The sequence below is a fragment of the Sceloporus undulatus genome, chromosome 5, assembly GCF_019175285.1.
Source record: "Sceloporus undulatus isolate JIND9_A2432 ecotype Alabama chromosome 5, SceUnd_v1.1, whole genome shotgun sequence".
NCBI lineage: Eukaryota > Metazoa > Chordata > Lepidosauria > Squamata > Phrynosomatidae > Sceloporus > Sceloporus undulatus.
Genome location: NC_056526.1, coordinates 5,161,845 through 5,176,208, shown reverse-complemented (window position 1 = coordinate 5,176,208; position 14,364 = coordinate 5,161,845). Strand labels below are relative to the sequence as shown.

The 14,364-nt window shown below is 42.6% G+C and overlaps 1 protein-coding gene across 1 annotated transcript in view; it reads left to right on the top strand.

The window, feature by feature from the left end:
• Window positions 1-13,879, top strand: part of EXOC4 (exocyst complex component 4) — a 496,793-nt gene extending 482,914 nt beyond the window's left edge. Inside the window, exons 15-17 of the mRNA XM_042470033.1 lie at window positions 4,156-4,294; window positions 10,951-11,129; window positions 13,441-13,879. Coding sequence (XP_042325967.1) covers window positions 4,156-4,294; window positions 10,951-11,129; window positions 13,441-13,646 — 524 coding nt within the window. The 3' untranslated portion in view covers window positions 13,647-13,879. The remainder of the gene's footprint in view (window positions 1-4,155; window positions 4,295-10,950; window positions 11,130-13,440) is intronic.
• Window positions 13,880-14,364: the final 485 nt, after the last annotated feature.

Here is a 14,364-nt window from a genome sequence, read left to right as displayed (position 1 = left end):
CTGCCTCCTACCGTCATTTCTGCAATTTGAGGGGCAATAAAACCCAGGCAGGTCCTGGGAAATATACATGGATTGGGGATTTCTACCAAATTTTAGATTTGATGGTCTTCCATACATTTGTATCCAGTTGTGCTTAATGAATCCTTTTAACTATTGCTTTAAATGGTAGTTTGGAACACTCCTTTCTTCAGGCATTTGCTTCTGGGAAGAAAGAATAAGTTGCGTCAATTGGCACAAATATGGTTCCAGTCGTGGTACCGTGGGGAACTAAGTGCCTGTCCACCTCTCAGTACCTTGAAGAGCACTGTCTGGACATCCCGCTGGGTTTTGGTTGTAAGGTTCCCCTTTGAAACTAACTTCATGTAGAGCAAACAAGTAGCATTTGAAAATCTTGAAATTTTAGAGCTAAGTCAACCTCCGCAAGCTCCTAGAGTTTTCTTGATAGATTTTATTCAAAGAGGCTTTCCATTGCCTTTCTTCTAAACAGGAGAATGTGGCTTGTCCAAGTGGAATTTCCATTGGCTGAGGGATTCGACCTGTCTTCAGAGTCGTGTCCAGCATCCAAACCACTGCGCCACACTGTCACTTTCCCACTTAAAATCTCCAACCCTGACTGGAAGACCTCTGCTCCCTTCTATTGTTAGACTCCATTGTTTCTCTTGCTTCCCAGCCTGGCTGTGGTGAGCTTTGATGGGAATTAATATTTTTGTTCATTGTTTGTTTAAAAACTTTTTCCTTCCCTTTTGTTTGGGGACATCAGAGTGATTACAATATAGACCTTATTTAAAACGTTCCATATTTAAAACCATTACATATTTAAAAAGATATAAAAACATATTAACAATGCACACTTATTTTCAGCTTTCAAGCTAACACAGTTTAAAACCACATGCATGTACACTTGAAATATTAATTAGTCCCAACGGTTCATAAAAACATGTTTTGGCTTGGTTTGGGAAAGAAAGCAGGATTGCTGTTATGTCAACCTCCAAGGGGGCTTCCAAACTGGAGATCACAACTGGGAATCTTCTTTTTTTCCCTTGTTCTTCCCACATCATATTCTCACTGTTGTGACATTGAGGAGGCTTTTTGGCGATCTTCAATTTCCCAGGCAGGTATTGTACATCTGAGAGTGTGCTCCTTTCAGTATGGGGCCTCAAGCTGTACAGTCAAATTTCTATATCCACGGTTCTTTCCATGGATTCAAGCATCTTTGCAGTTTGATTTTTCCATTTTATCAATGGACACCTTTCTACTGTACCATTTTATCTTAATGATTTGAATCGCAAGAGTTTGTTATTCCTAGGGTCCTGGAACCAAACCCCAGCAGATTTACACCATATATGCAGACCCCCTTCTGCAGAGGTTTGTTCAACACTTCTTGGTATAATGCACATATAGGGAACCCTATGTTTCTTCTTGGTCTCTGCCAATCACACATGGGTTATTCTTGCACCTGCACAGAAAGTCCCATTTGCATTTTAATTCGCAGTACCACACAAGAACTACAGTTATAGGTAAGCAACTGTCCATTCTCATGAGAAACATTTACATCGTTCCCAAGCATATATAGAATCAACTGGAGGACCTTTAAAATGCTATGAGAACCTTTATCTAGATTTTAAGTCCTCGTACAATTTGTGTATGCTGGTCAGTGTTGACCTAGAATTGCCCTGGAGGTTAAAATGCTAGAGAATCATATTTTTTGGATTGTGGGTAGTGAACCAGGATGTGAATTTTTTATATATGGGCCATACTGTAATTTCAAACAGTAGTCATTAGACGGAACGCCATATATTTCCTTGTGATTCAGATTTAAATTTGATTTTGTGTGATAGCTTATGCTATTTTGTTTTGTGTGTGTGTTGTGTGAGAGAGATGAGAGAGACGCGAGATAGAGAGAGGAGACTCTACTGTGACATGGAAAGTGGGCCTGTTTTTCTCTGTATTCCCATGTGGCACTTTCAGAAACTAGTTCCTTCCTACTCACTCACCTTTATTGTGTTCTTCTCTATGAACTGCTTTACTTGCTACTCCTCTAGTTTGATTTGAATTTTTTTGAATCATAATTTCAGAGACTCTGAGGGTGTGTATAAACAGTCATTGCCACAAAAAGCTCTTTGACTGAAAAGCAGACCTTAAAACACTTTGCCTTCCTTAGCAAGCTTTGCATTGATTCTTTACATCAATGCATAATAAAATGCATCTCGCATTTTAATTGCATTGCATAGTGAAATTTATGGTTTTCAAAAACATCACAGTTTGAAATTGGGTCTTTGCAAGTTATACTTCAAATGATTTTTATTTACGTTTCCTGCCCATCTCAATCTCAAAATTTTCTATAACAGTAGGGTTGCTAACCCGGCTCCCCCTTGTATTTCGTTTTGGGGCCCCGGCCCTCCCGGCACGGTTTGAGCCCAATAACCGGTGACCCCCCCCCCCTTGTCAGCAGTTTGCTGCGGCCTGCAGGGCCTGCTGCCCTCCTCTCCTCCTCGGGGAGGAAGGGAGGGCATCGAGCTGCCTGGGGCAAGAGGATGTGCCTCCCCGCGTGCCTGAACCACCCTCTCCTCTTGCCCCTCGCCCCAGGCTTTGCACCGCCCTGGAGGAGCAACGCGGACGGAGCCAGGCCTCTTGCGCTTGCGGGCGCGGGAGAGGAGAGAAGAGGGGGCGAGGAGGCAGGGGAATGTGAGCGGGCCGCGCGGGGGGCGTAGGAGGGTGTGCGCGCCGGTCAAGAGGCGTGGCTTCATCTGCCTTTTGCCTCCCCGCGCGGCTCGCACTCACCTCCTCTTCCTCCCCTCTTCCAGGTCGGCTGCGTGGAGGGGTGAAGCTGGAGCGGTTTTGCTCCTGTCGCCAGCGCGTGCTAACTTCCTCTCCCGTCCGCCCAGACCCCTAGGTGAAGGCGGAGGAGGGGGGAGGGGGGGAAAGAGGAGGGGAAGGAGGTGGTTGATGAGTTGCAAGAGGGCTCAGGTGGGTTTTTTTTTTGGGCGGTGGGTGTTTTATGTAACAGTCTCCCTTCTTTGACATGATAGTGTTGTGTTGGTGATGATTGATGATGAGATGATATGAGTGGGTCATCTTGAGAGGGACATGCACTGTTTCAGAAGCGAGGGAGGAGTGGACTTTCCAAAGTGTCTTTTCTGTGTGGTTTTGGTTCTTTGAGGCACGGCCAATGTAAATTGCTGTGATTTTTACAAAAACTCATGCGCAGTGAGAAAAACCAAAGCCCTTTGACCACACACTCTGAGAAGTACCACTTGGTGCAAGAACGGTGTGAAACCACCTTGACATGTTCAATATGCATAGCCATGTTAAACATGCAAGTGTTAAACCAAGGGGTTGGTTATGGGAATAAGCCTCCTGATGCAAGAGGCCATGTCAGTAAAGCCATGTTGAAATGCCCCAAATGTGCTGTCATGTGTGTTTAGGAATGGAGGTCGGGGGTGTGTTTGCCAGAAAGGAAGTCCATTTTGCCATCTGTCTAGAAATAATTGCCCAAAGTCCTCCATTTTGATCATGCCTAAGAAACAGGCATTTAGATTAACATTTTTTTAAAAAAATCATTTTTTTCGAGTGTCCTCCATAAAAAAAATGTGTCCTACATTTGAAAAATTTGTCCTACATTTGTCCTACATTTGTCCCGGTTTGGAGGTCCTGACTTATGGCAACCCTAATCACAGGTGAGTTGTTACAGGAGGGGAAAAGGAGAGCTTTTCCTCACCCTTAAAAATTCTGCCCCCAAATGAAATTTTCCTTCATTCCCCACATTTCTAGAATTGCAGTAACTTAAAACATCAGTTAGCATTTGGAAATAGGGCATCCAAAGGAAAGGGGCAAGCAGACTTACAAAGGGCATAAACACTGTAAATACTGTGTAAGAGTTCTCGGTATGGACAATTTTCATTGTGCCGCTCTGTGAAATTCTACAAATTTGGGGACTAAAGGTACATTTCATTTGATGGGACAGAATTCTTATTTGGGGAGACAGTGCTCGCATCCACCACACCAATAGCTAAACCCTTGGTAAGCAAACATTTACTGAGATGTATCCAATGATCATCCTCACTTGTCAGACAACAGATGACAAAACGTTTTTCAGGTGCCGCTGCTGTTCATGAATAGGCACTAAGGACATTCCTCTTTCTCATTCATTGGTAGCATCGCCTGGCCAAGATGGACATGTCAACACAGATCTCCCTCCAGTGTCCGAGCAGATCATGCAAACCCTCAATGAGCTGGCCCGATCCTTCCAGGAAATGGCTGACCGCTGCTTATTGGTTCTGCACTTGGAAGTCAGGTATGGTATATGACTGACTGAATGGAGGCCCTGGTATACAGTTTATAGCTGGTCCCTTTGTCACAGCCTCCTTTGTCACCCATTGGACTTTGTCACCAATACATTCTTTACATCACAGATGAATAAGGCTCCTTAGAACAAACTTATTATTATTATTATTATTATATTCTTATATTAACCCTTTATTATAAAGCGCTGTAAATTTACACAGCGCTGTACATACAATCTTTTAATTAGGACGGTTCCCTGCCTCAGGCTTACAATCTAAAAAGGACATGACATAAAGGCTAGTAGGATAATACATATAAAATACATAGCAATACAGGAAATGATTCAATAAAACAGGCAACAAAAGAACAACAAATAGCAAGTGACAATTATGCAATGCCTGGGAACGCTGCCCTGAACAGGATGGTCTTCAACTCTGTTTTGAAGCTGGTTAAAGAAGTGATGGCTCTTGCTCGAGGGGGAAGAAGGTTCCAGGAGTGAGAGGCAGCGAGTGAAAAGGGGCGAATCCGGAATGGGGCAGAGGAAATCCTGGGCTGGGACAGCAGACCTTGACTACCAGAACGGGGGGCCCTAGTGGGAAGGTGAGGAGAAAGAAGGTGGAGGCCAGTCCATGAGGGCTTTTAATGTCGACAGCAGGAGCTTATACTGAATGCGGAAAGGGAGGGGAGAGCCAGTGAAGGGATGCCAACACAGGAGAGATGTGTCAGAGCGGTGGGTGGAAGTGATAATGCGTGCAGCTTGAATGCTGGACAGAAATTAAAGGACTGAAGTGAGAAAAGAGGAAGCCCATACAGAGCCAGTCCATAGCTTTCATCCCATATTTCATCCCTAAGGCCTCCCAGTAATTTCATGTCCAAAGATTTCAGCCAGCGGATTGCACATTAAAACTCATGCACTGAGCCTATTGTGCTCTACCACAAATCCTAGCCATTCTGTGTAGGAGAGTGCAAAACACTACAGGTTGACTATCCTTTAATTGGAATTCCGAACCCCAAAATACTAAAAAAGGCCAAAATTGTCCTCCTGGATGGCTGAGATAGTGCCACCTTTATTTTCTGATGGTTCAGGGTACATCAACTTTGTCTCATGCACAAAATTATTAAAAATATTATGTATAAAATTATCTTCAGGCTGTGTGTATAAGGTGAATACAAAAACATAAATAAATATAAATACAAAATACAAAACATAAATAAAACACTTGGGTCCCATCTCCAAGATATCTCTTTATGTATATTTAAACATTCCAAAAATTAAAAAAAAAAATCTGAAATCCAAAACACTTCTGGTTCCAAGCATTTTGGATAAAGGGAGACTCAGCCTGTACAATGAATGCAGAGCTGCCCTTGGGTGTTGGAAGCCTAGATTCAAATCAACACTCAGCCAAGATTTAGTCATAGTAGTAAAGCATTTATGACCATTTCTAATCTGAATGTTAAGTCCAGACCATAGTGAACACCACAGATTAGTGCCATAGAGTCTTGGTGCTGGAGGGACCTTTATTGTATTATTTTTGACAAAGTATTTGCATTGCACTTTAACATGTTATCACTGTAATCCCTCCAAAAACTCCTATAAAGTAGGATTATATGGTTATATTCACAGTGCATATGTGGAGTGAAGACTGCATTTCAGAGACTGTTGTCTTTCCAAAGTTTCCTAGATCGTTCATGGCAGAGAATAGATTTTAACTAACTTGTTCTCTTACATCCAACTAATTGTTATACAGAAAAGACATGGAAAGACACTTGATTTTAATGCAGCAGTGATGGGCTCTAAACTCAAACATAATAGAAGTAAGGCAGGATTAACCCTTACTATAATGGAGTACATGCATGAAAGAATCTTCCCCCAGCTACTTATTTCTTTGTAGGAGAAAAGATACACATAACCTACTTTTTCCTGCATGGATAGAACAACCGTTTGGGGAAGTGGGAGGGATTTTGAATAGAAAAGCATCCCATCGGGAAAAAGATTAAAATGCCACCTGCTGGTTTGTTGTTGTTGCTATATGCCTTGAAGAAAACTCCAATTTATGGTGACCCTACCCTAGGATTTTCTTGATAGGATTTATTCAGAGATTTTTTCCCCATTACCTCCTTCTCAGGCTGAAAGACTGTGACTTGCCCGAGGGCACCCAGTAGATTTCCATGGCTGAGTAAACATTTGGATCCCGGTCCTAGTCCAAAACTCAGGCCACTTCACCACATTGGATCTCCCTTCACCCTGCTGGTATTCTAGTCAAAAACCAAAACAAAACAAAAAGATATTCAGACAGATAGCTTTGTTAGTCTAGAATATCAGTATGCAAAGGTATCTTGTAGCACCTTTGAGACTAACTGAAAGAAAAGAGTTGTAGCATAAGCTTTTGTAGACTTCGTCTGCTTCCTCCATGCCTTTGAGGGAGTAGATCAAGGCTGTGAAAGCTTATTCTACAACTTCTTTTGCACAATTACGTATGTACTCATGTATAAGTCTAGAAATTTTAGTTAAAAAATTGACCTAAAAAACTTGAGTCAGCTTATCCACAGGTCATTGTAAGTACAGTAGCCCCTCTGTTTTCGCAGGCGATCCATTCCAGAACTCTCCATGAAAACAGAAAATCACCACTATTCAAGCCCCTGAGGGTTTTCTTTGAATTGCCAGCAGATTTATCTCCTGAAACAGTTTGTCCTTCATCTGGAGACAGCCAAAAGGAGAAGACATTTGGCATTTTGACTCAGTGCTTCTCAACCTTTTGTCTTTCACATGTTTGGGACTTCAACTCCTAGAAGCCCCAGCCGTCTTGGCCAACCATGAGGAATCTTGGGAACTGAAGTCCAAAACATTTGGAGGACCAAAGATTGACAACCACATTTTTAACTATTGACATGAAATTTATCTAAGCATTGTGGACCTTTGTGTGTATTTTCCCCATGGCAGAGGTGAGTCGGAATGACACGTGGAAATGCAAGTTATAGTTAAAGCAGAAGTCACCAACCAGGCTCACCTCTCCCCCTCTATTATTATTATTATTATTTATTCCTCTATTTCAACTTTAAAAGGAAAAAAAATAGTAAGTTGTCATTTTGTTCTGAGAATGTCACCTTTATCAGGCAGTTTTAGTCAATAAAAGACCAGCCCTTTGGGGGAGCTTTTAGTGACTTGGCACCAGCCACAGATCAGTGTTAGTGTTCTCAAAGACACATTTTGCACAAAATCAAGTCTCCCGCTGTGCAATCAACAATGTTTTCAGAAAATTTTAATGCCAGTGTTGCTTCAAGGTCAACGCAAATCTCTCAGCACTGAGGGAGGGGTACTTTGGGGTGAGAACAACATGACTTGCCTTTTGTAGTTCATTACATTTTTGCTAAAACCATACTGGGCTGGCAGAGCTGCTGCTCAGTCCCCCTTTCAACTGCAGCTAAGAAACCAGAAGCTGGCCTTTGGTAAGAGTGGGAGCTGCCTCCCTGGAACAAATTTAGACACTCCCTCACCCCGCTCTCCCTTTGCCCCTGAATTAAAGAGGTTTCTCCCTCTATCATTAACTGTAAATTAAGAGTAATGAAGGTCCTGCTTAACAGAATTTGAAGTGAGAGACTTCAGAATCTGGCAGTCCTGGGTAGGTTTAGCCATAGCTAACCCAGAGTATAGAAATGTTATTTTGGGGGACAGCAACTCTCAGAATGCCTCAGCCAGCATGGATCCAGTGGCCGTCCTGCTTGACCATTCTTTATGTTCTACTCCAGAAAATGAACTTTCTCAAGCTTTGGCTTAATGGTGGTTAAAATAACAGCTTGTGTGTCTCTGTGCCTTCAAGTCACCTGTTGATTTATGACGACCCCGTGAATTTTGTCGGGTTTTCTTTGGCAAGGAATATTCAGTGGTGGTTTGCCAGTTCCTTACTCTGAAACAGATCTGACAACACCTGGTGTTCTTTGATGGTCTCCCATCCAAGTAGTAGCCAAGGCTGACCCTGCTAAGCTTCCAAGACCAGATGGGATCTTCTGCCTTTAGGATATTCAGGTTATTGAGAAGTCCCTGCTTCAGGGAGAGGTGGGACTGTAAAGACAGCAGTAGTGTTCCCATGGGTGACTTTCAGGGTCATAATGTAGATCTGTTAACATTTTGTACATATCAGACTAAAACTGGACAGCCAAGTATCCATCTTGCCCATCCATCCCACCACCAGTTCACCAGTAGGATGGCAATGCCAAAATGGTGCAGGTTGAGTATTGTATTATCCAAAATGCTTGGCATCAGAGGTTTGGGGATTTTGGAATATTTGCATATACACAATGAGACACCTTGGAGATGGGACCCAAGTCTAAACATAAAATTCATTTATGTTTTATATACACCTTATACATATAGTCTGATGGTAATTTTATGCACAACATTTTTAATATTTTTGTGCATGACACAAAAGTTTATGTAGAACGAACCATCAGAAAGCAGATGGTTTCTCAGCTACCCATGAAAAAAGGTTGGGATTTTTGGAGTATTTTGGGATATTTTGGATTTCGGAATTCCAGATAAGGAAGACTCAGCCTGTACAACCGGTACTTAGAATCCATCTCCCTAATCCTGAAGCTGCACATCCACACTCCTCAAAATCTGTCTACCAGAGAGCATCAGGAATTCCAGGGTGTGAACCTGGAGCTTTTGGATATGCAGCTAACAAAGCCATAGTCAAGTGAGCTGAATTGGGTTCAAGCCTTAGGATCATTTCCAGTTTCAGAAGGATCTGGGTCTTTCTAACATCAACTGCTGTGACTGGCTACCAGTACAAAGCCTCCAGACTGGCCAGGAGAGATATAACTCCTGGCAGTCTGACCTCCAGCCTGGCTCTGACTCCAGCCACTGACCTCAGAGACCGCATAGAGGTGGATAATATTTCTCACTCTGGATTCTCTGCCCCCAGGCAAGAATGGGCTTCTCTAGCATTCTCCAAGCACATATTTGCCATTTCTCTTCCTCTCCCAGCTTTAAGCCCCTGCTTCAGAACTGCTTCATTCAAGCAATCAAGGCAACCGCAAACCCCATAATCTGCAATTGGAATGCATTATGGAAATTGAGTCCATTTGCATAAATGTATGTAATTGACACACTTTACAAAATTTGCCTTTTGTACTATTCAGTTCAGATGTATCTCGGACATCCCCATGAAGGAACAAGTTGAGAGACAGAGACACTGGTTCCTTTCTCTGCATTTCCCTGAGTTTCATCCAAAGAGGGGATGATATACACTTCTCCCATTTGGACAAAAGCCAGACTTTTTATATGTCCAGTAGCATCAAAGCCAGCATGGTTTTGTGGTTTGAGTGGTAGACTAGGACTCTGGGAGACCATGGCTTGAATTGCCTCCCAGTCATGGAAACCACAGAATGGCCTTGGGCAAGTCACACTCTCTCATTCCTTAAAGGAATGGAGTGGCAAATCTCATGAATGGAGCATTCTGTCAAGATCCTGCCCCTTATTCCACCATTTATCTCACCAGATGAACAATTCTGCCTAACTCACTGTTACTACCATATGTGAAGACTTCCACAATCCCACTGCTACACCAAGAATGAATGCTTCCCCTCGTTCCCACCTCAGCCACCAATGTAAGGACCCACTGCTGTGGCCACCACTGCAGGGACGTACTAGATCTACTAGATTCCCCACAAGGTTCCTGAGTGGAATATTATGCAGTTTCTATCCCCACTGAACACCCTCTCTCCTTATTCTCTGCTGCCTACATAGACATTGTGTCTGAACCCATTCTTTATATACATAGCTTTGCCAAATGTCAAAGCGTATGATACACAAAACCAATACTTTATTAATTGAAGCTTGAACATAACAAAAGAGACTTAATATTTTAATATATCTAAAATAAATATTTTACCCTCACACTCTTCTCTTTAAGCTATTTACTTATTTACTTACTTTATTTATAGGCCGCCTGTCTCCCAGGCTGGGACCCAAGGTGGCTTCCATAAGAACCAAGGTGGCTTCCAGTTTTGACTCTTAAACCCTACTCATTAATCTCTAAACATGACTAAGGCTGCTGCCACACTGCAGAATTAATCCAGTTTGACATTGCTTTATCTGTCATGGCTCCATGCTGTGGAGTCCTGGGGTGTGTTGTGTGTTGTGGCACCAGAGTTCTTTGACAGAAAAGGCTAAATAGCTCACAAAACTGCAAATCCCAGAACTCCATAGCATTGAGACATGGCAATTAAAGGGGTGTCAAACTGTCTTAATTCTGCTGTGTACATGCAGCCTGGTTTAACCCTAATCCTCGTTCTTCCCAATTTTGGGGGGCAAGCAGGATACATAGTATTATTATTATTATTATTATTATTATTATTATTATTATTCACCCCACACCAAACTCACCACTCACAATCCCCTCCCACCTGCCCCTTGCTTGATTACTGCTATTACCCAATACATATGGAACCAAATTATCTTAACAGAAAACAACATTCTCTACAAAAAGTCCATAACATCACACATTCATCATGTCATAAATGTGAACAGAGCAGTCTCATGTGCAGAGCTGAACGTGCACATAGGAGCCCTTGTGTCTATTTGCATGCCCAGATTGCAGCTGTTGATTAAGATAAGTAATGCTCTCTGGCTAAATATGAAAACATATGATCATCTTTTCTTCCCAGGGTTCACTGCTTCCACTACTTGATTCCCTTGGCCAAGCAAGGAAACTATGCCATTGTTGCCAATGTCGAGAGCATGGACTATGACCCCCTGGTGGTGCGCCTCAATAAGGACATCAGTGCTATTGAGGAAGCCATGAGCGCCAGTCTTCAGCAGCACAAGTTCCAGTACATCTTTGAAGGTTAGTTTCCTTCCAGGAACTGGGCATCAGTGGCACATACAGTTTGGAACAAAAGTGATGAATGCCCTTTTCGGAGCAAAATAAGCCTTACTGGATCCGAATATGCAGTTACAGACTAAGTCAGATTGAATTAAGACATGAGCTTATGGAAACTGATGTTCAATTGGGCTAATTCACATGGAGGTGGTAGATCTTTGGGCAATCTGGACTGCTGTAATTGCAAATGGTGGGCAGAGGGTGAAGTTACCAATATCACATGTTTGGAAACTCTCTTCCCCCATGAGAGAGAAAAAAACCTCCACACAGAAAACTTAGGTGTCTGTGGAGAAGGGTTGGGTTTATTGTTACTTCGTGGCATACTGGTTTCCTGCATGGCAAGGATGGCAAGGGCACAAAGAAACTTTCAACCATTGTGGGTCTCTATTTGAAGCCATACAATCCCAGACAAGGGTTTTCCCCACCAGTGAGAGAGGGGATACCTTTCAAAACATCTGAAAGCTTGCTGATCGCATGACTCTTGGGTGTCTTTCTGGATGATGGTGAGATTGCTTGATAGGACCTGGATTTCAATTCCTAGAGGTAGGAAGCAGATGCGGATTCACTCTGGGAGCCTCATCAGTTGGAATCCAACTTAACTAGTTACTTATAATTTTAACGTTTTTTGCCACTCCACAGTTATGGCAAGGGCTCCCCCCAATTATGAAGGAGGGGAATAAGGAGAGTGAACAACTTTTTTTAACAGAAATACTTTGATGCCTCTTCCAATTTGAATCAGATCTCGAACCAATTTACGACATCATAAAACAATAACAATAAATTAAATTGATGTTATTGTGGTGATGCAGTTGCCAGGTTGGATTATGGGATCGGGCTCTTTTATCTTGAACAGACTGTGGAGAAGACAAGGTACTATAAAACTCCATTAAGGATAATGAAGGTATCTGTCCTCCTCACCTTCCTAAATCCAACGGAAACTCTGTTGTGGACACTCCTGGACACCCCCTCCCTCCTTCTTTATAGAGAAGGCAGTGTCTATGTTGGGAGAAGATAGTGCAACTGAAAAAGTTGGGGTTCAGAAGATGTGGGAGCATAGGTAACTTTGCCCATCTTGACAGCTTTATGGTGTTTCATCCCACTCCACATTCTATTTACAGGAGCTGCAATCCCTTTATCCAACCTGACCAACCCTATCTTGTCATTAAACACAAACAAAATCATTTCCATGGTTGGCAGAAAGATATGTTTGCAATAAATACCTAAACCATTCCAAGATGTAATAAATTACAGAAAGATGAGTGTTTCTATATTGTTATAGAAAGGTGAGATGTCTGTATTGGGCCTGAATCTTGTTGGGTGTCCCAACTAGCATAGATCAGTTGTTGAATGACGAATCAACATTCAGGTATAATCCCATTGCTTCAGTGCATCTGCTCTAGCTGGGACTTCCAATAGGATTCAGGCCCAGATGATCATACAAAGGTAGGCAACATCTCATAGACCCAGCATGGTACAACTCTGGAGACCAGGGTTTGATTCCCCACTCAGCCATGGAAATCCACTTGGGTGAGTCTCAGCCCCAGACTACCCCATTATAGGGTCACCATAAGTTGGAAATGACAACAACAAGCCAACAGCTTACTTGAAGACTTGTTTCTTTCAATGTGAAGACCCACCCTATTCTAAAGGCTCAGAGTGGACAACAAAGTGCTAAAAATGATTTCTAAAAAAGCCTTCCAGAAATTATCCCCAGGCAGCATTTATCCCAGAGTGAATTCTTCTTGGCCATATATAAAAAACCTTTTACTTCCACAGTGTTGAGGAGGGGACATTTCTACTGTCTGCTGTGCTTGTCCTGAACATTTGCAGACAGAGAAGGAATGGTAGGGGTACAGAAACAAGCACCAGCAGTGTGGTAGCCCCAAAGCAGAATCGACAGACACCTCGGGATCCAACAAAGTTCTGGAGTGCTGAGCTGTTTCTGTGGATTCTCTCCTAGCATCCTAAACAGCCAACTCCACTCTCACATCTCTCCCTTCCCTCCACCACAGCGTTTCTTCCATTACATTTTATTAACCGGGCCAGCCAAAATTGTAAAACTAACTTAGAAACATACACTGAATTTTTGTCATGTTTATCCCAAGAGAATTTGGTGCTGTAGAAAAGCAGAACATTAGCTGCTTCACATACTCCATTAAGCAGAATCAAGTTATTTTACAAGTTACCATTGTGCAGAAAGATTTTTTTTAAAAAAAATCTGCTTCTTATGGTTGCCTGTGTATGAAATCTGTCCCACGTTTCCTATTCCCTCTAGGTCTGGGCCACTTGATTTCCTGTATCCTCATCAATGGGGCCCAGTACTTCAAGCGCATCAGCGAGTCGGGCATCAAGAAGATGTGTCGAAATATCTTCATCCTTCAGCAGAACCTGACCAACATCACCATGTCACGGGAAGCTGACCTGGACTTTGCAAGGTTGGATGGTCACTCTGGCCCTATTAACATTGGGATGAAAGGTTGAAGGGCAAAAGCTGAACCTGGGAGCTGTTGTGCCAAGGGTTTAGTGCCCAAGTGCCAGCTTGGTAGGACTTTCCTTTCCCCATATATGAGAAAACACATTGCTAAAAGTCTCTATAAATCACTGTAGCAAAATAGCCTGCCCTCTCAAGCAGGCAACTACCATGTCCACAAATGGGGAATCATATGTTTTGGCTCTTGGAGCCTTCTTTTACAACATCAAAACTGCCTCCTCAAGAGAGGAGGGTCCCTTGCAGGTGTGGCCAATGAATCGTGCGCCATAGGGAGTTTCCACCTACAGTAGCTTTAGGAAGAGCAGCAATAAAATCCAGAAGGAATTGGCTGCTCCCTGTGTGGCAGATCCACTGGCTAGTTCTGAATTTTATGTTATTGATTTATTTATTTTGCAATAAACTCTCCACATTTTTCACACACACAAAAATGCCCACCAGAAACACCCATAGTGAGGGTGGGGGTGCTGGTGCAAAACTGGTGGGTTTTTAATGCAAAAAGACATGTTTGTGTATCTGGCCAAAAAGTGGCTTTGTACAAAAAGAAAGAATTATCACGTGAGAAATGTGTTTTTGCAGGGAAAAAAACTATATGATTTTCATGGAAACCTGTATTTCAGCACTGAATAATTTCTCAAAACACTTCGGGATATACGAAAACTAGGCAAAAACTGCAATATTTGTTACCTCTGTATTATCCTTCCTGACCAA